This window comes from Pipistrellus kuhlii, unplaced genomic scaffold (assembly GCF_014108245.1).
Source record: "Pipistrellus kuhlii isolate mPipKuh1 unplaced genomic scaffold, mPipKuh1.p scaffold_m20_p_11, whole genome shotgun sequence".
Taxonomy (NCBI): Eukaryota; Metazoa; Chordata; class Mammalia; order Chiroptera; family Vespertilionidae; genus Pipistrellus; species Pipistrellus kuhlii.
The window spans coordinates 52262544-52288882 of record NW_023425416.1 but is presented as its reverse complement, the minus strand read 5'-3'; the positions used below and the strand labels follow the sequence as shown (position 1 = coordinate 52288882).

The 26339-nt window shown below is 69.0% G+C and overlaps 1 protein-coding gene across 3 annotated transcripts; it reads right to left on the bottom strand.

Annotated features, from left to right (window-relative positions):
• Positions 1 to 2305: 2305 nt before the first annotated feature.
• Positions 2306 to 25442, bottom strand: CELSR3 (cadherin EGF LAG seven-pass G-type receptor 3). 3 transcript variants are annotated; one of them, XM_036432335.2, is made up of 36 exons: positions 21695 to 25442; positions 19443 to 20093; positions 18704 to 18929; positions 18384 to 18499; positions 18074 to 18162; positions 17839 to 17996; positions 17330 to 17493; positions 16958 to 17083; positions 16698 to 16867; positions 16127 to 16312; positions 15358 to 15474; positions 14905 to 15019; positions 14639 to 14780; positions 14427 to 14547; positions 14010 to 14193; positions 13696 to 13797; positions 13476 to 13490; positions 12362 to 12456; positions 12009 to 12218; positions 11594 to 11789; positions 11261 to 11416; positions 10785 to 10956; positions 10240 to 10407; positions 9942 to 10068; positions 9653 to 9859; positions 9299 to 9473; positions 9032 to 9144; positions 8630 to 8709; positions 8072 to 8195; positions 7701 to 7817; positions 7479 to 7627; positions 7252 to 7367; positions 6841 to 6999; positions 6203 to 6403; positions 4723 to 5599; positions 2306 to 3914 (listed from the first exon to the last, which is right to left on the bottom strand). In XM_036432335.2, the coding sequence occupies exons 1-36, from the start codon at positions 25380 to 25382 to the stop codon at positions 3887 to 3889; spliced, it is 9840 nt and encodes a 3279-aa protein (XP_036288228.1). In that variant the 5' UTR covers positions 25383 to 25442; the 3' UTR covers positions 2306 to 3886. The 3 variants fall into 3 exon arrangements, with proteins under 3 accessions (XP_036288228.1, XP_036288227.1, XP_045435567.1); XM_036432334.2 differs by having other exon boundaries at positions 14905 to 15076; positions 21695 to 25441; XM_045579611.1 differs by lacking the exon at positions 13476 to 13490 and having other exon boundaries at positions 14905 to 15076; positions 21695 to 25441.
• Between the last annotated feature and the right edge of the window lie 897 nt (positions 25443 to 26339).

Genomic DNA, 26339 nt, shown 5'->3' with positions numbered 1-26339 from the left:
TCCTCCCCTGAGCCCCCAGGCCTCCCCCAGGCCTCGTCCTCGCTCCCAGCTGTCCCGGGAGCCCCCGAGGCTGGCCGGGAGCCCAGACGGGAAGGACCCAGCACCGGGAACTGGTCCTCAGGGACAACCCTCTTCAGGGGGGCCCCCCGGGGGAAGGGAAGAAAGGTCCTACCAGAAGCGGGGGCCCCCCAGGGGCAGCCTGGCCAGCAGGGACGTTTCACCTGCCAGACCCTCTGTCCTAGGCAGAACCTGACCGCGCAGTTCCAACCGGAAGAGGGGGCACGACCTCCCTAGGAGCAGGGCTTCTTACCTGGGGGAGCGCTCACCTGGGGGCTCCCCTGGAACGGGAGCTACGAGAGGGGGTTCGCTAGGCCTGCCCGAAGCTCCCAGCAGCTGGAGAGTTTCAGGCGGGACGGTCCTCCCCGGGGAAGGCGCTGGCCCGGAGGGAGGAGAGTTCGCGGGGCTCCGCGCCCGGCGGAGAGGCCGCTCTGACCGGGAGGGTCCCCAGGGGCGGGCGCGCCGGGAAAGGCCTGCGCGGCGCTGGGAGGAGGGAGCGCGGGCACTCGCTCGGAGATCTTTGAGCCCCGCGCCCTGCGCCTGAGTCACTCGGGTCTTCCCCGCGCGGGCGGGGCCGGCGCCTGCGGGCGGGGCGGCGCCCGGGGCCCCTCCCGCGGGGACAGCCCGGCGGCCCGAACCCCAGCGTCCCGGACCGCGCCGGGGGCCCAGCGGGGCGGCCAGGCGTCCCCGCGGACTCGCCGCTGCGACCGCCCGGCACCGGCGCCCCCGCGCGCACCTCCCGGGCGGGCGGGCTCCGGGCCCGCCGCCGCCTGCAGCCCCCCGGGCAGCCCCCGAGGCGGGGTCCGGGCGCCCGCCCATCCCTCGTGCAGCTGCGGCGCCGCCGCGGGAAGCCGCTGTGCAGCGGGCAATGGCTGCTCCCGGCGCCGCGGCCCCGAGCGGCCCCGGCGGCGCCCGCACTCACCCCGACGCCGCCGCTCCAGCCACGCGGGCCGAGGCCGCTACGGGCCGGGAGGCGGGGCCCGGACGCGAGGAAGGGCAGCGGCGCGCGCCCGGGAGCCAATCGCCGGGCAGGACGGGGAAGGCTCGGGCCAATCAGCGCGCCTGGGCGGGGCCTCGGCGGGGCTCCCTGGGCGGGGCGGGCCCAGCGGGGGGAGATTTAACTCCTTCGCCGCCGCGGCCGGCTGGGCGCTCCGCCCGCCCTGCCCTCCCGCCCGCGCCGGCGGCTCTGCAGGCCGGGCCGCGGGCGGGTTCCTGACGGGACAGGGTGGTGCCAGGCCCTGGCTCCTGGGGGAGGGCCCCATGGGTGCCCTGCGGCCGGCTGTCCCTGACGGAGGTGCCGGAAGCCTCCCTTCAACTCTGGACGGACACCCAGACCTGAAGGGAGACTGCCCCCCCAAGCTCAGCCCGGAATCCTGCCCCACCAGCCAGGTGTCTGCGCGGGACGCGGACGTGGATGCCCCCGCGGCTCAGGGCGGTGCTGTCCGCGGCTGGCGGTCAGCAAGGGCAGCTGCCGGCGCTCTGCCCCAGGCCAGGCAAATGTCAGGGTTCCCAGCGGCCTTACTTGGGCCCCAATCCCAAGGTGAGGCCAGAATGGAGGGCAAAGGGGACGGGACTCTCCCATGAAAGGGGTAAAAATAGCTGCCATTCTCAGGAGAATCCCTGCTCAGGTTTCTCCCCAGGTCAGCCTGCCTGTGGCTCAGTTCCATCCCTGGTCAGGGCACGCAGGAGAAGCAACCAATGGCCCTGGTGGCTGGTGTGGCTCAGTGGATAGAGCATCAGCCTGTGGACTGAAGGGTCCTGAGTTTGATTTCCAGCGAGGGCACAGGCCTGGGTTGTGGACGTGATCCCCAGTAGGGGGCGAGCAGGAGGCAGCTGATCCATGATTCTCTTGCATCATTGATGTTTCTATCTCCCTTTCTCTTCCTCTCGGAAATCAATAAAAATATATATTAAAAAAAAGCAACCAATGAGTGCATAAGTGGGACAAATTGATGTTTCTCTCCCTTCCTCTCTCTAAAATGAGTATTTTTTTAAAAAAAACTATATATTTTATTGATTTTTTTACAGAGAGGAAGAGAGAGGGATAGAGAGTTAGAAACATCGATGAGAAAGAATCATTGATCAGCTGCCTCCTGCACACCCCCCACTGGGGATGTGCCTGCAACCTAGGTACATGCCCTTGACCGGAATCGAACCCGGGACCCTTCAGTCCGCAGGCGGACGCTCTATCCACTGAGCCACACCGGTTTCGGCTAAAATCAGTATTTTTAAGAAAGAGAGACAATAGCCATTTTCTATAGAAGTTTATTCCCAAAACAGAGTGCGGCTTCACGGAACAATGTACACAGACAGGAAGCAGGGCCACAGCTGAGGGGGCGACCCCAGAGAGGGGCATCTGCAGAACCCAGGACAGAGCCAGGACGAGCCCTCTCCCCACAGCGGACCCCGCAACCCTGCAAGGGCGGGGGTCCCTCTGGGCGGGAGAGCAGGTCCTGGCCGGCGGGGTTTGGCACCAGTCAGCAAAGGAGAACCTTCAGTCTCCTTGGAAACTGCCCCCAAGAGTCTCCGTGGAGGAGGGGCTGTGCCCGACCCCGCACCCACCCTGTGAGACCCGGTCCTGGTGGCAGGGGGCTGCCTGCCGCCCGCTGTCCGGCAGGCACTCGGCTGACCTTTGGTCTGGGAGAGCGAGGCTCACCCCCTGCCGAGGTCAGGGCCCCCCTAGGGGGGCTCCCCACACCCCTCGCCCAGTTTTCCTACCTCCCACTTGTAAACAAAGGGGTGGAACACTTTAAACTGTAAACAAAGCGTAAAAAGTTCCAGGTTTTACTGCTGTAAACAAAGGTTTAAAACGGTTTCCATCTTGTCCTGTAAACAAAGTAACAGAATGTAAAGTTCCCAGTTCTGGACCTCAGACAACGAATAAAACAGAAGTTTGTGGACAGGGTCCTAACAGTCATGTCTCCCTTAGAAGGGAGTGGGGGGGGGGGGTAGAGCCCGTCGGAGCCAGGTGCCCAGGTCGGCATTCTGTAAACATGGGGCGCTGGCACTGGGCATGTCAGCCCATGTTTCTGATCGCGGCTCTCCCTCCCACCCCAGCCCTCAGGTAAGTCCTGCTGGAGGCAGAGCCAGGGACCCAGGTGGCACCACAGACAGCCTCTGCTCCCCGCTGCGGGCGGGCGCCCTCTGCGGGACATGTGTGATCGTGTGATCGAGGCCTGAACCCGCTGGGAGGAGGAAGCTGCTCTGTAAACACGGCTGCTCCCGCCCCAGCAGCAGTCCTCGGTCATAAGGCAGTAACGGCGGGGGCTCCCCACCACAAACCCCCAAACCCATGGGGAGGGGCCGCACGAGCGGGCCTGTGAGGAGGGCTCCTGTGAGAAGGCCGGGGAACCCTTGTCTCCAAGCCCCACCCCCAGTCTCAGGAGTTTGCATCCAAGAAAAAGCAAAAATCAGTTCTGTCCGCGGGGCCCTGACCACACTCAGATCCCCGGGGGGAGGGGGGCAGCAGGGTCTGCCTGCGCCCAGCCCAGCGAAGCGGAGAGAAAAGGGCATGTACTAGTTTGCGGGAACCCCAATGGAGTCAAATCTGCACCTTTCCCCCTCGCCCCCCCTGCCCAGCCTCAGAACCCCAGGCAACAGAAAAGCTAAAAAATAATGTAGGCATATCTCTCTGGTTACAAAGGTACAAAAGTATAAAAGTCCGTCTTCAGTTCGCGGCCTGCCCCTCAGTCCCGCACGCGCTCAGGAGCGCGGCAGCTCAGCCTGCGGCCACGGGGAGCTGGCCGCCTGGGGTCCGCCAACTCCTGGGGCTTCCGTCAGCGCCAGCCCGAATCCTCCCGTGGCCATGGTCCTCGCTGCCGGCCTCCCCTCAGGAGTGGCCCTCACTTCGGGGGACTCTGCAGAATCGAAACGGGGAGACCCATCAGCAAAGCCGTGCCTCTGAGGCTGGAGCAAGCACCGCCCGCGCACAGACACCCGGTTAGGCCCAGTCTGTATCCCAAAACCCCCACCTCTCGGGGCCTGTCACTATGGCACACTGTGCAGGTCAGCAAACAGGCTGAGGGCCAAGTCACTGCAAAGCCTGAACCCCTGCTCCGTCCCCCAGCTCCCTGCCCCCAACAGCCAGACCCCAGACAGGGCTCCGCACCCTCCCTTTGACTGCCAAGGCCTGGCAAGGCCTGCTCTGCCCCACGGCCTCCCTGACACCTGTGTCCGCCGTCCCCCACCCTCAGACGCCCAGGGGCACCGAGATGCACCAGGCCCCAGCTCAGTGTCTGCCCAGCCCCCAGTGCCCTCAGCAGAGGAAGCTGACATGGGCTCAGTGAGGGATGAGTGCGTTACCATTGAGTGTCCAGCCTGGCATGCAAGGGCCATATCCTGACACTACTCCCCCCCCACCACCTCCTGCCTCACCCCCCCACACCGCACAGCCTCCTGCCTCCCCCCACCCCACCCCGACAGCCTCCTGCCCCGCCCCCTGCACAGCCTCCTGCCTCCCCTCCCTCCCCAAAGCTCAAGCCCCTGAGAAGGCCCGGCACCTGGAGGGCGCAGGGAGGGTGCTGGCCCATCACAGCCGCGAGCGCCCGTCATCACCGCCCCCTGCCTGCAGGTCTCTGCCTCGGCCCACTGAGGCCCCTACACCCCGCCCCTGGCAGACATGGGGCGTGCCCCGGAAGTGGTCCTGAGCCCACGGGCCCCGCTTACTCTGAGTCGGGCGACAGCTCGGAGATGCTGTGGGACGTGGCTGAGCGTGGCGTGGAGGGCCCCAGCGCGGAGGCGGTGGCGGAAGGCGTGGCAGTGGTGTGGGGGCCGGAGGGCGAGCTGGAGGACTGCACGGAGGAGGAGAGGGCCGAGGAGTTGAAGGAGGCGAGGATAGAGGAGAGGATGTCCAGCTGCTCGGTGGAGGGGCCGCGGGCCGGGTCCTCCCGGACTCGGAGCAACTGCAGGGGAGGCCCCAGGCCTTCCCGCGAGGGGTGCCGGCTAGGCCCCTGGTCCAGCCGCTCCCCTGAGTTCGAGCTCCTGGACAGAGAGTCCAGGGGCCGGGATGGCAAGAGGGGGTCCCTTGAGAGCTGCCGCGGGGGAGACAGGGGCAGAGGCGGGGGCTGTGGGTCCCGGTCGCGGGCGCTGCGGGGCGGCGGCAGCGTGCGCAGCCACTCGCAGGGCGCGCCCAGGTCCAGCGCGTCCCGTGACCTGACGCGGCCGGCCGCGGCGCCGGCGCAGTCCCGGGGCGGCTGCCTCCGCGGCAGGGTGCTGCCCCGAGCCCTGGGCTCCGGGCGGCCGGGCCCGGCAGCCAGGCGCTCCTGGGAGCCCGGCCGACTGAGGGCGCGCAGCAGAGGGCCCGGGGCCTCCTCCAGCCGCTCCCGGCTCAGCTGCCGCCGGAGGAGCAGGTCCAGCTGTTCCCGGGAGGAGTAGCGGCTGGCCGGCTGCGAGAGGCTGCCCGAGCCCCCTCCGGCACAGATGCGGCCGTAGGAAGCCGCCGGCACGGCGCGGTGGCCCAGGGTGGCTGCGCGGCACCAGGACAGCTCCGGGGTGCCTCGGGGCTGTGGCACCAGTGGGCACTGCAGCCGGTTCTTCAGGATGCCTGGTGGGAACAATGGGGGAGAGGTGTACACGGGGCAGGGACCCCCTGGGCCTAGGACATGGCAGCTGGACAGCCGGCCCCCGCCTGGGCCAGGACGGGACAGTCCCCAGGTGTGGGGTGGAGATAAAGCTCCCCGACCAGGTTGGGGTGGGGGCAGCCCCGGGGCTGGTGATGCGAACACGGTCAAAGGGCAGAGCCCCCTGGGCTAGGGCAGGGGCACTCCCCGGGCCCCTGTGTGCAGGAGTCAGGGCAGAAAGCCCTTGGGTGGGCGGGGCTGTCTCTCGGGGCCCCTGTCCAGCGGGGGGGCAGGCCGGAGGCCGGAGGCACAGGCGCTCCTGGGGCTCACAGGACGCAGCCGGGCCGGGGAAGGACCCCCTGGGCTGGGCAGGAGGCCCTGGGGTTTCCGTGGTCCACCGCAGGGCGGAGCAGGCGCTGCGCGGCCATGAGGGCGCCCCCGGAGACTGTGGAGCAGGGCTGGGAGTGGAAAGCCCCAGATCGGAGCAGAGGGAGCACTCAGGGCCCCCTGGAGCAGTCTGGGTTGGGAGGGCGGAACCCCGAGTCAGGACATGGGGTCCCCGCAGTGCCGGCCGGGCCGGCTCGCACCTTTCCTCTGGCGCTGGGCCCGGCCCAGGGAGGTCTCATCGCCGCTGGTCAGCACTGCGTCCGGCGGGTTGTTGTTGGCTGCATCCTTGCTGGCGTCCAGCCCCAGGCGCCGCTCGGAGCCCCAGGCCTGCAGCGCGCAGGGCGCGGCCTCACACTCCCCCAGGGCCGGCCAGTAGGACAGGAGGTCATTGCCGTCCACATCTGCAGAGGCAGGGCCGTGACAGGACCCGGTGGTTCATGACCCCTGCAGCTCGACTCTGACCCCTGACCCCAACGGCTCCTAAAACCCTGGCTGTCCCGGGAGCACAGGTGCGAACAGGAGCAGCTCTGAGGTCGATGAAACTTCGGGGGGACTACGGCACCCTCCCCCTCAGCTGGAGGCGGACAGAGACGGGGGCGGGGGAACGGGACCTGATGCTGAGAGGAGCCCCACCCCAGGGAGTGGGGGCTGGCGGGATGGCGAGTACCCAGAACCCCGAGCTGCCCTCCGCCACCGGCTGCGAGGGCCTCCAGCCAGGGCACACTCAGAGGGGGAGGGGGGCGCCAGCCCAGACGCCGGCTCCCAGCAGGTCAGTCCCACGCCTCAGGGATAGGAGGGTCCCGGGTCACAGCCAAGGGGAAGGGTGTCTCCAGGTCACCTGTGGGGTGGCTGAGGAGCCTCTCGCTCTGGGCGGCCAGGCAGAGCGGACGCTGGAGCCGCCCCCGCGGCCGGCCGCTGTCCTCGCTCTCTGAGGACGGGATGGACAGGCTCCTCTCCTCCTCCAAGGACAGGTCGCTGTCGGAGTCGGAGCCTGCACCTGGGTGGGAGGTCAGAGGTAGAAGGTCAGAGGAGCAAGGCCCAGGGTAGAGGTGGGGGAAGGAGGGACTTGGGGAAGGAAGGGGCCAGGACCGGGACCTGAGAGGGAAAGGGGCCGAGGGACAGAGGGCAGGGACCTGTCAGGAGAACAGGCTGGGTGCTGGGGCCTCCTGGGACGGTGACCTGGGGAGCTGCCTCCCAATTTGGGACAGAAGAGGGGAGGCGGGGATGTGTCCACCCGCCAGGGCCCCACCTCCACCGGCGTCTCGATGGAACATGGCCACATCCAGGTCTGTGGGGCCGGCGTGAGGCTGGAGGCTGTGGTCAGTGTGGTCCGCAGCCGAGCCGTGTCGAACCAGGACGTTGTCCCTGGAAACGCAGGCCCTCCATTAAGAGCGGTGGGTGCCGTGGGTGGCTCCGAGGCGCCGGGTGGCAGGAGGCTCGGACGCAGGGGCGCGGCTCCGGGGGTGTCCCGCTCACCTGAGGCAGCCCCGGCCGCGCTGGCTGTCCTGGTCCGGGGCCCGGCCGGAGCGGGCGCTGCTCACGGAGGAGACGGTGGAGGCGCCCAGCGTGATGCGGATGAGGCCGCTCTCCTCAAACAGGGCCGTGTTATTGTAAGCCCCAGGCCCCTGTGGGAGACGGAGGTGAGCCCACCCAAGAGAAGCCTCGAACCCCGGCCTCCCGGCCCCCAGGGCCTCCTACCGTCCCCGGCGCGGGCCTGGCCTCCTCGGGCGCCGCCTTCTTGCGCAGACAGGCTGGTGCCCAGGCGGCCCAGGCGTCGGCATCCAGGACACAGAAGAGCAGCAGCACGGCCAGGCCCTGCGGGCAGCGAGGGTTGGAGACTAAAGCGAGCGAGGACAGGGCAGAGGCGGCCCCGGGCCAGCCAGGCGTCAGCCCAGATTCAAGGGACACGAGGGATGCGGCGGGGAAGGTCAGTGTGGCCAGGAGGCAGGCGGCCCGGAGCCCGGGGAGCCCGGGGTGGGTGAAGGCCGCCCAGGCGGCACCCGCTTGCTGCCAATGCCCGCCCGGGAGCGCCCTGCGGCGCCGTCAGGCCGGGGCAGGGCCCAGCTGACCTGGAGCCCGCAGAGCCCGGCGTGGAGGTAGTGGAAGGCCAGCACGCTGTGGTTGACCGCCAGGAGCCCAAAGAGCCAGGAGGTGCTGACCAGGAGCAGGAGCAGGAAGGAGCTCCGAAGGGTCCTGCCAGGAGCGTGGGGGACACGACACACGGGGCACATGGGGTCACACAGCGCTCGTGGGGGGACGTGGGACACACGGGGCTCATGGGGGGACTCGGGGGGTCACACAGGAGGCAGCACGGGGCCGGGCGGGGGCCCCCAGGGACACGGGAGGAGGGGAACTCCCACAGGAACATGGAGTATAAGGAAGATGCTGAGGGATGAGGCCCAGGGGAAGCAGCAGGAAGCCGGCATGAGGGAAACAGGGAACAGGGGGGAACCCATGGGCGGGAGGAGGCTCTGGGGAGGCAGCAGGGCCAGAGAGGGATAGAGCCCCGGGCAGCTGCTTCTTCCCCCCCCAGAACCTGGAGCCCAGCCTGCACCCGAATGTCCCGGGAATCCCAGGCCCCAAGCAGGAGGGTGGGACCCCCCAGGGCCCCCAGGCAGCCAACTCACACTGCAGAAGTCTTCTTAGCCTCCCTCTGCCCGGGGGCGCAGGGCACGCGGGCAGCCAGGAGAAACAAGGTCCCGTTCATCTGTACCCACGGCCAAGGCAGGCACCCGGGCAAGGCCGAGAGAGACAGAGAGAGAGACCACGGTTCTTCGGGGGTTGGGGGGCAGACCCAGTGAAACAGGTCAGAGGCAGAGACAGGAAACCAGAAAGAACTGAGGTGGAGAGACAGGGAGGCCGAGGCCTTGGGGCAGCCAGCTCTGACCCGCCTCCATCTCCATGCCAGCTGCATGGGACCGGTGGGCCAAGCCAGAAAGCCTGCAGGCTGCCACCGGCACCCCTCCCCGGCATCCCTCACCTGCTGCCCCCAGCGGGGCGCACAGTGGCACCGAACGCAGGGCACTCACCACGATGACAAGGGCCATAGGGCCTGCGAAGCTCCAGATGAGGGGTTCATGGACCGAGATCCAGCAGAAGTCGGGGTTCCCATAGCCCTCAGGGTCCAGGCCGACGGCAAGGCCTGGGGGGGGCGCCAGGACAGAAGGGGCGTGTTTTAGTCTCTGAACCTCCGGGGATGGGAGAGCCAGGGTGGCGAGCAGAGCAGGTCCTCCCAGAGGGGTCGCAGAGGGACAGAGGCCAGGGGTCACAGCCCGACGGCGGTGGTGGGGCCTCACCCAGCAGCACAGCAGGCACGCCCCAGCCCAGGGCGTGGTAGAAGCGCATGGCGCCGCGGTCCACGTTGCGGGGCTCCGCCTGCACGCGGTGGAGGTGCAGGCCCTGCACCAGCAGCCACGCGAAGGTGCTGAGGAAGAAGTAGTGCAGGAGGATGGCCACCGCGGTGCACGCCAGCTGGAGGAGGGGGCGCGTCAGCACGCTCGGCCGCCACGCCGCCCGCCCGCCCGCCGCCTCTGCTCTCCACCGCCGCTGACCCCTACCCTACCCTACCCCACAGGCAGCGCCTGCCCCAGGACCGCCCCACACCGGCCCGGCCGGAGCACCCTGGGTCTTCCTGACTCCTGGCCCTGCACCTGGTTGTGGGTCCTATGGATCCCCAGCAGGAAGAGGAGCTCGGCTGTCCCCAGGGCGGCCGCCACGTGGGCGTGGATCCTCCGTGTGTTGGACTTGAGGCTGCGCAGGCTCAGCAGGAGGGCCGCGGTCAGCAGCAGCAGGGCCACCGACACGGCCACGGCCACGTGAGTGAACACAGCCAGCAGCTCCAGGTCGCCCTCCAGCCGCTGCGGGGACAGGTGGCCGTTGGGGCGCTGCGACCCCCCCTTTGACCCTCCCACTTCCTCAGGGCCCTGAACACAGCTGCACCTCGCGGGGGGAGGCGTCCATGAGAACCCCGAAGGTGCCGGTCCGGCTGCAGCGACACCGCGCGTGGGACCCGTTCCTCCACACCAGCTCGCAGTCCCGGGCCGTCCACACTCCGTGCTGGTCCGCCCTGCGGCCACGGGCAGTGAGACCACCAGCGGCTCGGAGAGGCCCTGACGCCCAGCGGGGTGAGGGGGCAGGAGGGCCCGGTGTCTGAGGTTGGGGAGCAGCGTTCCTGGGGGCTGGGTGCACAGGGCGGTGGGGCCGGGGCAGTGGGCCTCCCAGGGGCGGGGGTCCTCACGGGCCAGGCGGGTCCCACTGCACACAGATGGCCTTGCTCCGGTTCGCCGTCTGCAGCAGGCGGAACTCCAGGCTGATGGGCGCCTCCAGGAGGCCCTGCAGGAAGCTGCGCCCGTGGAAGACAGCCACGCTGACCACGGGGGAGTTCATGACCGGGTGCGGGGGGAGCCTGAGGAGACACCGCTTGGGCTTCACACCGCGGCCTCCAGGCCCTGGTGCCACAGTGGATGCTGTTCTGAGACCCCTCAGCCTCTGCGGTCACAGTTCCCCGGAAATGGCAGGTTCTCTCCAGCGAGGGGCTTCGGACCACTGGGCTCCCCGCCCCCCACGGGCCTCCCCGGGCGGCCCCCCTGCTGCCCTGGCTCCCGCCCTCTGCCTCAGAACCGTCCCCCCAGCACCCCGCAGCGCCGAGAGGACCAGGCAGCATGGACCAGGCTCCCATGCGTGCAGAGGAGCGCCTGTGTGGCCACGGACGGGGTTGCGGGGGCTGGGTAGAAGCTGCAGGGAGCTCAGGGTGAGGGGCCCGCATCGCCCCCCACCCCGTACCTGGCCCCCCGGCGCTCGGCCTGGAACTGGGCGGGGAGCAGCCCCCCCAGCGTGCGGTAGACCAGGAGGGTGACGATGGAGGTCCTCGGCTCGGGCTCGGGCTCCAGGGCGGGCGGCGGGGGGGCCACGCTTGGGGAGCTGGAATTTTCCACGCTGCTGCCTGTGGGCAGAGCTGCCGGGGAAGGGGAGGAGCCACCGTCAGTGACCTCCGGCCCTGAGCACCCACAAACCCAGCTCTCAACCCCACCCTGCACCCGGCAAGGGGCCTCCTTCCCTGCAGGTCCAGACTGGGGCTGGGGAGCAGGAGCCCAGGAGGAAACGAGGCCGCCCAGGTCAGGCCTGGGCATGGGGCCTGGGAAGGTCCTCAAGGTGACGGGAGCTGGCAAGGCGAGTGCTGCGGCCGGGGGGGGGGGGGGGGGAGGGAAGGGGGAAGGCTGACGCGGGGTCCAGCCCATGGGTCACTCCAGGGCACTCACCGTCATGTGGGGACAGCCGCGGGGCCTGGGAAGGCAGCAGTACGTGGGTGTGAGGGTCCCAGGCATCCTGGCCACGGAACAGGTTGCTATGGTAACGAGGGTAGCGGCGGGTGCCCCGGGACGGACTGGGGTGCTCCATGCGGTCGATGCTGAGCACTGCCCGGGAGGAAGAGGAGTGAGGCCGTCAGGGACTCCTCCCCAGGCCGGGTCCCGCTCCCTCCTGCCCACACCCAGCCCCTCCCTGCTACCAGCAGAGCCGTCCCCACGGAGGGTGCAACCCAGCCTCAGGCCCCGGCCCTCACCCTTCCGCAGCCCTGCCCCCGCCCCACATACTGATGTTGGGCGTCACCAGCCCCACGGGATTCAGGTACGTGAGCTCCATGTTCCTGGCGAGCGTGGCCGCGTACTCCTCCAGGTGCCGCACCAGCCCCGCGCTGCCGGGGGACCCCCCGGGCGCCCGCCGCCCCAGCACGGCCCACAAGTCCCCGGTCTCCGGGGCGAGCAGCGCAGAGCCCGCCCACAGCAGGTTCTGGAGGAGGGAGAGCGGGCTCAGCAGGGGGCTGTGGGAGGGCAGAGCGGGCAGAAGCACCTGGCCAGGGCTCAAGGGGCCCAGCGGGCAGGGGTGGGTCTGGGGGCCGAGGAAGAGGGAGCTCAGGGCCTCCCCTTCCCCAGGGCCGGGGGGCCTGAGTGGGGATCGGGGCCCGGGGTCCAGGGCCAGCGATGGGTGGCGAGCACAGGCACAGCCCACCTCATTGAAGTGGGCGTCCTGAGTGGCCGTCAGCCCGAAGCCCTGCTGGTGGCTCTCAGAGGCCAGCAGGCGGGCCAGCAGGCGGGCAGCGACGCGGACGTCCTGGCTAAAGTAGTGGTCAGTGTGGCCGGTCACCTCCCGCAGCCTCTGAGCCAGCTTCTTGGCCTCCACAGTGTCCAGCGCTGTCCTGTTCAGCTCCAGGCCATCCAACTGCAGGACAAAGATGGGTCCGGGTCACTGGGTCCCTTTGGCCTTTCTCAAAAGCCTCACAGGAAGGGTTTGGCCCGGGAAAGGCGCCCAGGGAGGCCCGGGCATGGCGTCGGGGCTGCCACAGGCCTGGCCGGCAGTCTCACCAGCAGTGTGAGCTCGCGAAAGGCGGGGGAGGTGCAGTTGAAGAGATCGGGCTCCAGCCACCCCTGGTCCTCGTCACAGAGCCGCACGGCAGCACCTGGGGGCAGGGAGCCCTGGTCAGGCCTGGGGCCTGGCACCTTCTCCCGCCTCAGAGGAAGCTGAGTCAGAGACCAGAGGACTAGCCGTCAGGCCCTGGATGGAGCTGCACCCTCCCTCCCCCGCCCCTGCCCAGGAAGCCCCAGCTGCTGCCAGCCAGCTCCTGAAGGCCTGTGCCATTCTGAACCAAACCAGCAGCGAGAAAGGTGAGCGTGAGGGCAGGGCTGGGCACACGTCCACACGCACATGCACACACAGGCCAGAAAAGGTTCACAGACGTGTGGTCCAGGGCAAGCACACATGCACGCATGTACACCCCAATGGTCCTATCTGCACACACACGTGTAGGGACCGGGAAAAGTACACAGACACACAATGTTCTTACACACACACACACACACACACACACAGGCCAGATTCTCCAGGAGCACTTTGTGACCCAGCTGGTGGGGGTGGAAGTGTCCACGCAGGTTTTAACTGCCCAGGCCGGCTGCTGCCATCTCACTGTCCATGACCAGGGCGGGCTGTATGAGAACTGACCTGGACCAGGAGGGAGCTTGCAGCCACCAGCGAAAGCGACCCTAACCTTAGCACAGGGTCCTCTCCCCCCAAGACAGACTCACAGACACGTGCGCAGGCACAGAAAGACACACACACGTGCATGCACACGGGTGATCTCTGTCCAGCCACTGCAGGGACCTCAGGCCAGGAGGGGGGGGGACACCTCAGGCCGTGGGGAGGAGCCTGGAAGGCGGAGTCGCCCCGAGAGCTCAGGCAGCAGGGACACAGGAGCCTGTAGGGCCCTCAGGACCTGAGGAGGGGGAAGGTCTCTGAGGACCACGGGCAGCAGAGAAGGGGCCCCGGGTCCTCAGACAGCAGACGGGCCCGGTTCTCCGAGCCATCGGGGTCGCTCTCAGAGACCTCAGGAGGGGGAGGGTCTGCAGGGGCTTCAGGCAGGGGATCTGCAAAAGCTCTGGCAGTGGGAGGGGCAGCGCACCTGAGCAAACACGTACCCCTTACCTGCACCCCGCAATCCTGCCCAGAAGCCAGGAGAAACAGACGGAGGCTCAGTGAGGTGGGGGGAGGGACACGGAACCCCTAGGAGGTAGTGAGGGGCCCGCCTGGACTGTACCCGCCTCCCACCTGTGCAGGAACCAGGCCGCCGGTCTCAGGAAGAGAGAGCCACAGCAGGCCAAGGACAGGCCACCCCCCAGCACTGCACCTGCTTCGAGGTACTCACCCAGGGCCCCCCGGGGACAGGGCACTGAGGCCAAAATGCCGAACTTGGTCTGGGGCCACCACACACCGGACCGCAGGGACTTGGGGCAGGCATCATAGAGCACTGCGGAGAGGGGGCACTGAGCCAGGCGGCCGAGGCAGGGCCACACCCCGCCTCCCCGGGCCTCTCGGAGCTGCCTGGCCGCCTCGGGACAGGCCACCCAGGCACTTGGGCAGTGCGGCTCCCTGAGCTCCTCAGAGAGCCAAGGCCCATCGCCCGCTCGGGCAGCAGCCGGCTGGCCTTCCGCGCACGGGGCGGGGCTGGGGGCTGCTCACCTCGGCAGCCGCCGGCCGTCACCTCGGCGAAAGGGCTGTCACAGCTGTTGCACTGGCGGCCCAGGGCGCCCGGGCGGCAGGGGCACTGCCCGCTGTGGGGCGCGCACGAGCGTGAGGTGGAGCCCACAGGGTAGCAGTCACACGGGAGGCAGGCGTCACTGCCCCGGGGGCGGTAGTGGAACTCCTGTTTGAGAAAGGGTCGGGGCCGAGGTCAGAGGTCAACGCTCACAGGCCAGAAGGAAGCCGGGCATCAAGGGAAACTTAAGGGAGGGGTCAGGTGTCAAGGACAAAGGTCACAGGACAATAGAGGGCCAGGCCTGAGTCAGGGGGCAGAGATCAGCAAGCTGGAAAAGACTCACCAATCATGGCTAGGGAAGAGTGCGAAGGCCAGGGGTCAGGGGTCAGGGCCCGGCTTACCTTGCAGTGGCACCGCCCGTCAGTCTTGTTGCAGTTGGGGTCAAAGCCCTTGTGGACGTCACAGTTGCAGGGCCCGCAGGTCGGGCTCCCCCACCAGCCTCGTGGGCACTGCTGGTCCATCCTGGGGGTGCACAGCCAGGTGAGATGCCCCCGACGTCTCAGTGCCCTCCTCACCCCCAGGTCCTCCATGATCTCGGCCCCTGACCCCCTACCTGTGCTCACAGTGCTGCCCGAAGTAGCCCTCTACACAGTCACAGGCGTAGCCGTGCGGGGCCCCGGGGAGACGCCGGCACGACCCCTGGTTCTGACAGGGGTTCAGGGAGCAGGCGTCCACGCAGCCCGGGCCATAGTAACCTGCAGGCCGGGTCAGAGAGCTCAGGACACTGACCATAGGGCGCGGCGGGAGGGAGGGCCTGTCCGCGGTCTGCTCCGGGTCCCCGTCTTCATCAGCCCCCGTCATGCCGCCCCCGGGCCCTACCTGGCCAGCACGTGCAGGAAAAGGTCTGCCAGAGGTCGCGGCAGTCAGCGTGGGGCGGGCAAGGCCCGGGTGCACAGGCGCTGTCCACGACACAGCCAGGTTCCACATTCACTCGCTGCGTGGGGGGGTGCAGGGCTGGGGACCCCAAAGGCGTGGAGCCGAGCCATACCCCCTGTGGACACAGCTGGTCTGACGACCCCTGACACGCAGCTCCCTACCCGACCTGACCCCATGTCCCTACGTCAGCCCCGAGCCCCGAGTGTGCTGGCCCTGACACTGACCTCGCAGGCCCGTGACCTGTGAGCGGGACTCTCGCCTCCAGCAGCACAGAGGCTTGGCTTCTGATGGCTCTGCGTGCCCCCCCCCCCCCGCCAGGTGACCAGCTGCTGAGGCCCCCAGGCCCCTGCTCTCTCCCCTCACCCGAGGCCCAGGTCACTCCCGTGTTGACCCCACCTGGACACAGCCGACCAGCCCGGGGGGGGCCTCCTCTTCGCCGCGGGGGGGCAGGCCCCCCACATGGAGCCGCTTTACTTTCAGGCCCTGCAGCTCACTGCCCACCGCCATGGTGTCCTGGGGGAGGGGGCAGTCAGCACTGGGGAGGGGGGGAGGACCCCTGCCCTACCTCCGAGTCTGTCTTGGCCCTGCCCTGCCCTGCACAACCTCCACTCTGGGAAGAGCTGATCTCGAGAATGGGACCTGCCACAGCCTGGGGGCGGGCTCAGGAAGGTTTCTACTGGGCTCAGCCCTGGCTGGCTTGGCCCGGTGGATGGAGAATCCATCTGCGGACTGAAGGGTTCCGTTTGATTCCGGTCAAAGGCACATGCCCGGATTGCAGGCTCGATCCCCAGTAGGGGGCGTGCAAGAGGCAGCCAATCAATGATTCACATCATTGATGCTTCTATCTCTCTCTCCCTCTCCCCGCTCTGAAATCAATACAAAAATATGTATTAAAAAAAAAAGAGCTGCGCTCAGATAGGCCTTCTGGGCCAGGACAGACCCTGACATCCCACGACTTGAGCTGGGAGGTGGGGCAGCCATGAGTCCGGCAGAGTGCTGACCTAGACCGGCCAGAATCAGGAGCCTCCCTGCAGGAGGGCTAGCAGGGAGGGCGAGCAGGACGTGGGGGGGCAGGCAGCGGGGGAGGGAGGGGAGGAGCGGATTAGAGGCGGGATCAGCCGGTTGGAAGACTAAGAAGGGACTACTGCAGGGTCAGAGGTCAGACCTGGAAGAGGCTAAAGTCCAGCGAGACCATGAGGACATGGTGGCCCCGCCGGCCACCTGGCTCCTCCTGCAGCTCCAGCCGAAGGTCGTGCCACTTGCCGTCACTGACAGTCACCTGGTCCAGGAGGAGGTGGGCAGCACGGCCCGAGCCCCTGGTCACCGTCAGGGACAGCAACCCCCGATCCAGCTGCGGGGACAAAGGCACAGACCTGGGTCAGGGGCCCGTTTGGCTGGGGCTGGGAGTGTCGGAGGTGAGGCCAGGGCCTCCGAGGCCAGGAATACCGAGGGCGGAACAGTAGGAGCCAGGCTACCTCTGGAGGCCCTGCGCCCAGGGCCTCTCCGAGGCCGGAGCTGGGTGAAGGGGCAGGGGTCAGGCCAGAGGTTGCTGAGTGGGGCAGCCAGCACAGAGCTATGCTGATGCCCTGAGCCTGCGGAGGATGCCCTGGTGGGAGAGGGTCAGGGGCTAGGGGCCAGGGCCAGGCTGGGTCAAGGAGGGCCAGTGCACCTGGCGGAGAAGCATGCTGGGGCCTCAGAGGTGGAAGCTGGAGGTTGGGAGGGTCGGGCAGACACACCTGACAGAGGAGCGTGCAGTGTGGCCCAGCCTGCACTTGCATCAGGACCCCGTGCGGCGCCCGCGTCCGGAACGCCAGCCCCAGGTACCACGGTGCAGACACCATCACGTCACTGCCGAAGTCCCAGCTCAGGGTGCCGTTGCCGCGGAAATGGTGGGGGTGGGCCATGGCTGCAGAGGCGGAAGGGGCGAGGTCACAGGCCTCCCTCAGGAGCAGAGCCGGTCCTCAGGCCGCCCTGCCCCGCCCAGGCCTCCACTCACTGAGCCGACAGTCTCTGCCGCCAAAGCCCACAGGACAGTCGCAGCTGAAGCCACCCCACCGCTCCGCACAGCGGCCATTGTTCTTGCACGGGTTCGAGTCGCAGAAGTGGAGCTTGGCCTGGCAGCCTGGGAGGGCAGGCACAGGGAGGGCTGAGACGAGGGGCCCCAGTGGGTAGGGCCTGGGGGTGCACGGGGACCGCAGGTGACCCCGATCTCAGCCCTGTGTCCCCTGGGGTAGATTGGGAGGAGGCGGGCCTGTGCCCAGCCATGGTAGAGCTTTGCTGCCCGTGCTTGCCACCAGAGGCGACAGGGAGCAGGCAGCTTTGGGGTCTCTCCAGGCGCCCTCCACACGCCCGGGACAGGGCTTCCTACCTGCCATGGTGCCGTTGTTTGCAACAAAGGCCGCCATGTCCACTCGGCGGCCATCAACGTGCAGGTCCCGCATGCAGCCGACGAAGTCCTTGTGGGACACGGGGAAGTTCTCGGGGAGGTTGGGCACCCCCCCCAGGAGCAGAGGGCCTGTCAGGTCCAGGGACCTGGGGGTCAGGGGTGCAGGTCATTGGTGGGCCTGCAGCCAGGGGAGGGTTGCTCCTGGGGGGTCACAGGAAGTGTGGGGGCAGGACTTAGAGGACAAGGTCACTGAGGAGGGGGAAGCCAAGGAGCCCATGATGGGTGAATCTGGGGCAGGGGCAGGGCGGCTGAGGGTGAGGGTGCCTGGGTGGCGGGCGGAGAAGGGGTGAGGTGGGATTCCGGGGTCCAGTGGGAGCAGGAAACCTGGTGGTCTGGGGAAGGATGGGAGTTTGGCGGCGGGAGAAGCGGGGGGTGTGAGGGACTGGGTGGCTTTGCCCAGCAGAGGGCACGGGGCGCGGGAAGGGCCTCACTTCTTGGAGCTGGTCTGCACGCCCGCAGCTGCACACGAGTAGTTCCCGATCTCGGCGCCGAACTGCAGAGCCACGGCCACGTCGCAGTCGTCCACGCTCAGCACAGCCACCTTGTCCTTGGAGGGGCCCTGAGCAGCCCCCAGGGCATCTGTCCGGGGCTAGAGAGCCAGGCACACCGCTCAGTGGGCCCCGGGGCAGACTCGGCACCCAGCCCCCCAGGCCGAGGGTCGCTCACCTTGTTGTAGTATCTCAGGTGCACGGAGTGCCACTGGCCGTCACTCAGGCCGCCGGGGACCGTGGGGCTGACCACCGTGCTGGACTCGCCTGTGGAGAATGGCGTGGGGGGTGTCTGCCACGGCTGCGCTGACCCCCAGTCACGTAGGCACAGCTCCCCCAGGGCGACCCTGTTGCCCCAGGTCACCCCACACAGTGGGGCCCACGCTGGGGCCCAGAGAGCCGGGCAGACAGCAGCACCCCCACCGGAACCAGGTCCTCGCTGCTGCCTGTCGGTGGAGGTGGATGTGCAGGTGCCCGGGGGCACCCACCTGTGGAGTAGGTGAGCCGCACTTGCCCAGCCACGATCTCCAAGGCCAGGAAGTCGTGCTTCTCGTTCAGACGCCCGTTGTAGAAGAGCAGCCCGCTGGGCTGCACCGTGGCGAACCTGGGGAGGGGGCGAGTCAGGAGCCGCACCCTCCGCACCCCCGACCTGCGACCAGGCTGGCGAGAGAGGGAGCCTGCCGGGGTGGGAGGAGGCCCTGAGAGGGACCCCGTGAGGCAGGCGGACGGCCAGGAACCGGGCGGGCGGCGGGAGGGGCGGGCGCGCGGCGGGAGGACGCGTGGGGCGGCGGGAGCGGGCGGCACCTACGAGAGGGACAGCGTGAGGTGGAAGCGCTGCCGCAGCCCCCGGAACATGACGAAGGAACTGGGCGGGAAGGAGCGAGCCGACACCTCGCAGCGCGGGCCCTCGAAGGCGCCGCCCGCCGGGCACTGGCAGCGGAAGCCGCCGTGCGGCCCGTCCGCGCAGGTGCCCCCGTTGCGGCAGACGCCGGGCACGCAGCGTCCGGCCTCCGTGTCCAGCTCGCAGTCCTCTCCTGGAGGCGAAGCCGCGGTCAGAGGCGGCGGCGGCCACGCCGGCGCCGCGGCCCCTCCGCCCGCGAGGCGCGGGCTCCGGCTCAGCCCTCAGACAGGTCCGGCCGCGGCGCGCCGCGCGGCCTGGCCCCGCCCAGCCAATGGCCCCGCCCAGCCAATGGCCCCGCCCAGCCAATGGCCCCGCCCAGCCAATGGCCCCGCCCAGCGCCAACCACGCTCAGCCAGTGGCCCCGCCTCTAATCTAACCACGCCCCCGCTCTGTCCACGCCCCGCCCACTCTAACGGACTCTCACAGCCCCGCCCCTGGCCTGGCCACGCCTCCCTCCGCCTCAGCCCCGCGTCAGGCCTCGGGGCCTGGCGGCCCTGGACTCTCCCAGGACCAGGCTCTCCCGCTTCTGGTCCCACCGCGCCCGGCGGGCCCGGCTCCGGGTTCCTTCATGCCCGGCCTCCCGGCACTGCAACCCGCCCTCGCGCTCCGCCTGAGGCTCCCCCAGCCCCGCGGGCGGCGGGCTCACCCGTGAAGCGCGGGCCGCAGACGCACGTGTAGCCGCCCTCCCGCCGCGCGCAGGCGCCGCCGTTGCGGCAGGGGTTGGAGTAGCAGAGGTCCAGCTCCGTCTCGCAGAAGTCTCCGGTGAAGCCGCGCGGGCAGCGGCAGCGCAGGCCGGCGATGGGCTGGATGGGGCGGAAGAGCGTGGAGGCCGAGGCCAGGAAGGGCGCGGACGAGTCGAAGCGCAGCACCGACACGCACTTCATGTAGTTCTCGCAGGGCTCGCGCAGGCACACGTTGTCGTCGAAGGGCAGCACGTCCAGCAGCGAGCGGGCGGCCAGCGCCGCGCGGCGCACGTACAGCTGCTCCTGCAGCTCCTCGGAGCTGAACCAGGGCCCCGCGGCGCCCGCGCCCGCCCCGCGCGGTGCCAGCGCCGAGAAGCTCACGTTGAGCACGGCGCCGCCCACGTCCGTGTCGTTCTGGATGTTGAAGATGAACACGTCCTCGGCCGGCGTGGCGAGCACGGCGGCCACGCCCTCCAGGAAGCGGCCCAGCAGCGGGGACAGGAAGCGCTCCTGCCACATGTTCTCCAGGCGCACCGTCAGGCTGTTGGCCAGCAGCTCCTCCGTGATGATGGCCACGCGCAGCACGCACTGCGCCGTCACGCTGTGCAGCCCGTCTGCGGGCAGGGAGGGGCTGGTCAGCCTGTGGTCAGCGGCTGCCCTCCCTGGGACACAGGGGCCTAGGGCCAGTGCCCGCCCAGGTTGCTGGCACCTGAGGCAGCAGGGACCCTGCCATGACACTCGTAACCCTGGGGGACCCAGGTCTCGTGTCACATTGTCAACAAGTTCCTGCTTCCTCTCGCCTCCGTCCAACACAAGGAGGGACTGAGCCAGGGACCAACCCGCAACCCCTCCCCATCCCAGTGCCCGTGGGTTGGCAGGCCACTCCTCCAACAGAACACCAGCATCATAAGTGTAACTCACCCTTGCGGCAAGTGGTCAGCAAACTCCTTAGTCCGCAGAGCCCAATATCAACTGTACAACAACTGAAATTTCTTTGGAGAGGAGAGCCACATTTTTTAAACTTCTTCTAACGCCACTTCTTCAAAATAGACTGGCCCAGGCCGGGGTATTTTGTGGAAGAGCCACACTCAAGGGGCCAAAGAGCCGCACGTGGCTCACAAGCCACAGTTTGCCGACCACTGCCCTAGCCCAAGTTATCCTAGCCCGCAGGCCACCCCATACAGGACACTGACCACCCATCCTCCCCCACGCCCCAGCATCACAGAACCAGCAAGACACCCTCCAAAACAGAGGGTTCTAGGCAGGGGTCACCCACCCCTATGTCTGTCAGCAAGTTAACTACTTTCCCATGGCCCGGGCCCTGTAACCACTCAACCCTGTCCCCCCAGGTCAGTAAGCTCCCTCCCACCAGGAGGGTCATGCACCCCAACCTGTCCCAACCCTCAGCATTCTTATGTCAGCAAGTTGCCTATCACCCCAGACCCGGGCCCTGCGATCTCAGGGCCCTCGCCCCGAAAATGAGGGCGAGGGGCTGATACGCTGTGTCCCTAGACCACGCACACTGGGCGGGCGGTGAGGGCTGGTTGGGTGGTGCGTAGTCGAGTGGCACGCGGGCGTTGGGCCTGCTTGGGCAGGGCCAGGAACCAGGCTCCAGGACGGGGGAGCGAACGCCAGTGACGTCTGTGTCCAGCCTCTGCAGCCTCCAGAGCGGAGTGACCAGAGCCTCTCCCTGCCCCTCCCCAGGGGCTCTGACAGCCGCTGTGCAGGCGGGAAAGAGGCAGGCGAGCCTCGGGTGTTCTTGGTCAGGCCCTTGGGTCGTAGCCGGGCCCATGTGGCCCTCTCTGCCTGGAGCTGCCAGGGTGAGCTGCTGTTTCTGAGCACCAAGCCACTGCTTCCCCTCCCGCACAGAGGGGTGAGGGTCAGCGTGGACCAAAGTAGCCCAGCTTCTGGACCGATGTGGTGCGGGCTGACCGTGACCTCCAGCCTTGGAGGGAGGGGGCCCCCTAGGGTAGCAGACAGACGGCTCATGCAGTCTGTGTAGGGTTTGCTGGATGCTCTCGAATCCTTGGGGTTCTGAGAGACTTCCCAAGAACCTAGGCAGGGGGATATGCACCTAACCTGGGGTCAGGCGGGTCCTGTGAGGTGCAGGGACCCAACCCCGGAGGGCTGTTTAGAAGGCGTGGGCATCATCCCTCTTCGGTGTGAGGAGCCCTGCGGAGCCCCGGACGAGCACCTGCCTGCCTCCGCCTCTTACCTGTGACGGTCACCAACATGGAGGCCACCAGCGGGCGGTTGTTGTCCAGCTTGCGGCTGAGCCGAAGCTCCCCGCTGGTCTGGTTGACGACCAGCAGCTGCAGCTCGTTGCCGCGCTCGAAGGAGTAGAAGAGGTGGTCGGAGACGTCGGGGTCGTACGCCGGGATGCGGCCGATGACGCCGGAGGGGAAGGTGTCGGAGCGGTTGGACACGTAGTTGTTGAAGAGGATCTGGAAGTTGTTGAGCACGGGGCTGTTGTCGTTCTGGTCCACCAGGCGCACGTGCACGGTGGCGCGGCTGACCAGCGGGGCGGACGTGGCCTGCACCACGATCACGTACTCCTGGCGGGCCTCGTAGTCCAGGTCCACGAGGGCCGTGAGCTCCCCAGAGAAGATGTCCATCTGGAACAGCTCGGGGATGTTGCCCTCCACGATCTGGTACATGACGTGGGCGTTGGGGCCTTCGTCGGGGTCGGCCGCCGTGATCTGGGCCACCACCGAGCCCACCACGCTGTTCTCCTTCACCCGGACCTCGAACTCCTCGGCGGGGAAGACGGGCGCGTTGTCGTTGACGTCCTGCACCGTCACCTGGATGCCGACCGGGGTCCGGAGCGGAGGCACGCCCCGGTCCACCGCGTAGGCCGTCAGCTCGTACACTGGCCTGGCCTCCCGGTCCAGCCGCCTCACCGAGCGGACGATGCCGGAGGTGGGCTCGATGGTGAAGTCTCCGTCCCCGTCCTCCCCGTTCTGGAAGGTGTACTGGACCCGGCCGTTGGCGTGTGCGTCCCGGTCGGTGGCGGAGATCTGCAGGACGCTGGTGAAGGGCGGGGCGTCCTCCGACACCAGCCCCGCGTAGCGGGAGGCCACAAACTGGGGGGCGTTGTCGTTGACGTCGTTGACCATCACCTCCACGTACGTGGTGTCCGCCTTCTGCGGGATGCCGTTGTCCCGCGCCGTGATGGCCAGCGTGTAGGTCACCTGGTCCTCGTAGTCCAGCGGCGCCTGCAGCGTGATGGCCCCCGAGGCGGCGTCGATGCGGAACTGGGGCAGGTGGTCCTCCAGCAGGTAGGTGATGCGGGCGTTCTCGCCCACGTCGTCGTCGGAGGCGCTGATGACTACCACGGTGCTGCCCACGGGCCGGTCCTCGTTCACGCTCACCGAGTAGTGGGCGCTCTGGAAGACGGGCCGGTGGGTGTTGGCGTCGGTGATGTTGACGTGCACATAGCAGTGGTCGTGCAGGGCGCGGTCGGAGGCGGTGAGCACCAGCTTGAAGTAGCGCTCCTGCTTGTAGTCCAGGGGCAGAGCCAGCGTCACCAGCCCCACCCCGCCCTGCGTGCTGATGGCAAAGCGGTTCCGGGTGTTGCCGCCCGTGATCTGGTAGCTGATGGCGCTGTTGGCGTCGCGGTCCACGGCGGTCACGCTGACCACGCTGGTGCCCACGGCGGCGTCCTCGTTCAGCCGCAGGTGGTGCTCCTTGGTGGTGAACTCGGGCCGGTTGTCGTTCACGTCCAGCACGGTCACCGTGACGCTGGCCGAGGAGGACAGCGGCGGGGAGCCGTGGTCCCGGGCCTCCACGCCGAAGAAGTAATGCTCCACGGACTCGCGGTCCAGGGGGCCGCTCACGGACACCCAGCCCGTGGCGCTGTTGACCACGAAGGGCGTGTCGGGGGCCACCCCGGTCAGTGAGTACTCCAGCCTGGCATTCTCGCCGTGGTCCGCGTCCACGGCCTGGATGTGGATGACCGAGTGGCCCAGGGGCGCGTTCTCCAAGACGGACACCTGGAAGGGCGTGCTGACAAATATGGGCGCGTGGTCGTTGACGTCCACCACCTGGACGCTGGCCAGGCCCGTGTTGTTGGACAGCGGGGGCCGGCCGGCGTCCTGCGCCCGGATGCGCAGAGCATATTCGCGCTCGGCCTCGAAGTCCAGCGGGGCCACCACCTGGACCTCGCCCGTGAGGCTGTCGATGGCGAAGTGGCCGCGGCTGTTGCCGCTGATGATGTTGTAGTGCACCAGGCCGTTGGCGTCCTTGTCGCGGTCGGTGGCCGTGACGCGGAGCACCACCGTGTGCGGGCGCACGTCCTCGCGCACCTGGGCCACGTAGCGCTTCTCGCTGAACTGCGGCGCGTTGTCGTTCTCATCCAGGACGGTGATGTGCACCCGCACGGTGGCCGAGCGCGGCCCGGGCTCCTGGCCCTGGTCGCTGGCCTCCACCACCAGCTCGTAGCTCTCCATGAGCTCCCGGTCCACGCGGCCGCTGGTGCTGATGAGGCCCGAGCGCGGGTCGATCTCGAAGGCGGCGGCGGCGGCGGGGTGCGCGGCGGGCGGCTCCACGAAGCGGTAGCGCAGGTTGGCGTTGGCGGGCGCGTCGCCGTCCGTGGCGCGCAGCTGCAGGATGGGGTAGCCCTCCTCCACGTTCTCGCGCAGCGTCTCGCGGTACTGCGCCTGCTCAAACACGGGCGCGTGGTCGTTGCGGTCGGCCACCGTCACGGCCACCATGGTGGTGGCCGAGAGGCGCGGCGAGCCGTGGTCGTGCGCCGTGACGCGCAGGTAGTGGCGCTCCATGCTCTCGCGGTCCAGGGCGGCCTCGGTGCGGATGAGGCCGCTGTGCGGGTCGATGCTGAAGAGCTCCAGCGAGCGGCTGTTCATGAGCGCGGCCAGCGAGTAGGCCAGGCGCCCCGCCTCGCCCGCGTCCGGGTCCTGCGCCGCCACGCGCAGCACCGCGGCGCCCGCCGCCTGGTTCTCGGGCACCAGCGCCTGGTAGTTGTACTGCGGGAACTGCGGGTGGCGGTTGGCGGCGCGGCGGCGGCGGGCCCGGCTCGCCGGGGGCGTCCTCCGGGGCGCGGGCGGGGCCGGGACCCCGGGGCGCGGCGGGAGGCGGCGGCGGAGCCCGCGGGGGCGCATGCGCCCGGGCGGCGGCCCGGGAGCTGTCCGGTCGCCGCGCGGTGCTGAACCCGGCGCCGGAGCTGTCCCGGCCGCGCGCGGTGCTGAAGCCGGGCCCGCGGCCCCGGGAGGACAGTCCGCCCGGGGGGCCGTGGTCTCGGCTCGGGGGCTCCGGGCTCTCTGGCTTTGACCCCTGCGCCCCGGCACCCACAATGCCCCGCAGCACCTCGTGGCTCCCACTTTTTTGGGGGCGCCTCTCCCAGCGTTCCTCTGGGGCCGAGCCGGAGGGTCTGAAGGGGCGGGCAAGCTGTTCTCCGGGGCCGGGAGCCCTGGGGACGGAGCCTCCGGCGGCGAACTGCGTCTCCGCGAAGGTCCTGTCCGTCCGCAGGAGGAGGCCTCCGGGCGCCAGCACAGCGGAGACGCCGGCCCCTGGCGTGCCCCTCTCCCGCGGCTACCGAGTGCCCGGGCCCCGCATTCCGCCCCGAGCCCCGCATCCGGCTGCCCAGGGGACCCCCGGCCACTCTGGGCGCTTGGCGTCCCCCCTCGGAGCCCCACGAAGACAGGCTCCCCGCCTCCCAGGCCGGGCTCCCCGTCCTCCCGGGCCCCGGGCGGCTCGGCACAAAGAGCTAAGGCCCCGCCACCGGCCCGCGCCCCGGACTCCGGGGCGGCAGCCCGCGCCGCGCCCCAGCCCCGGCCCCCGCCGCTCCCCGGCTCCTCCCGGCTGAGCGGGAACAAAGAGAGGAGCAGGAGCGGGAGCAGCGAGGCCGCCGGCCCGCCGAGGCCCCACCGCGGCGGCCGCCTCCCCATCGCCCCCCGCCTCCCCGCACGGCCTCCACCGCCCCCCGCCCTGGTCCGGGCCTCGGGCCCGCCCCGCCGGTCGGGCCCCCTCCCGGGCCCCCGCCGCCGCCCCGGCCCCGCGCCTCCCGGCCTGTCGCTCCGCGCCCCCGCCGCCCCGCTCCGGCCACCATCTACTCCGCCGCCGGAGCCCCCGTGGCGTGCGGCCCCGGGCTCGGCCGCCCCCACCGCAGCATCCCGGGCGCCGCCGCCGCCTCCCGCCGCTCCAACATGGCTCCCGGCCCCCGCGATGGTTCGTTCCGCCTCCGCCCGAGACCTCGAACCCGGTGGTACGGGCCGCGGCGCATGGCAGCTCCGGCCGCCGACGCCGGCGCCGCCATCTTTACTGAGGGCACAGCCCGGGCGCTGCCCGCGGTGCTGAACGGGCGCGGGGCCTCCTCCCGGGGGGTGTGCCCTCGAGGTCTCTCTGGCACCGCCCTCGCCCGCTTCCCTCCTTTCAGGGCCGTCTCCCAGCCTTTCTTCTTCTTCTTTAAAAAAAATATATTTTATTGATTTTTTTTCAGAGAGGAAGAGAGAGGGATAGAGAATTAGAAACGTCGATGATGAGAGAGAAACATCAACCAACTGCCTCCTGCAATGTGCCCGCAACCAAGGTACATGCCCTCGGCCGGAATCGAACCCGGGGCCTTTCAGTCCGAAGACCGACGCTCTACCACTGAGCCAAACTGGTTTCGGCTCCCAGCCTTTCTTCTTGTTTCCCCGCACAAAACTTTAACTTTATCCGATCCTTTCTTGCGCTTTCAGGCCTCTTGCTCCCTTGCTGAGCCCTCGTTCCGAGCCTCGCTCCGGATTTGGGTGTGAGCACGTGGGGCACAGTGAGCGTCCTCAGGCCGCCGCCCGGGGCGCCATGTGGAACCCTGAGGGCAGCGGGGCGATGGGCGGGGGTGGGGCCGCTGGGGCACCAGCAGC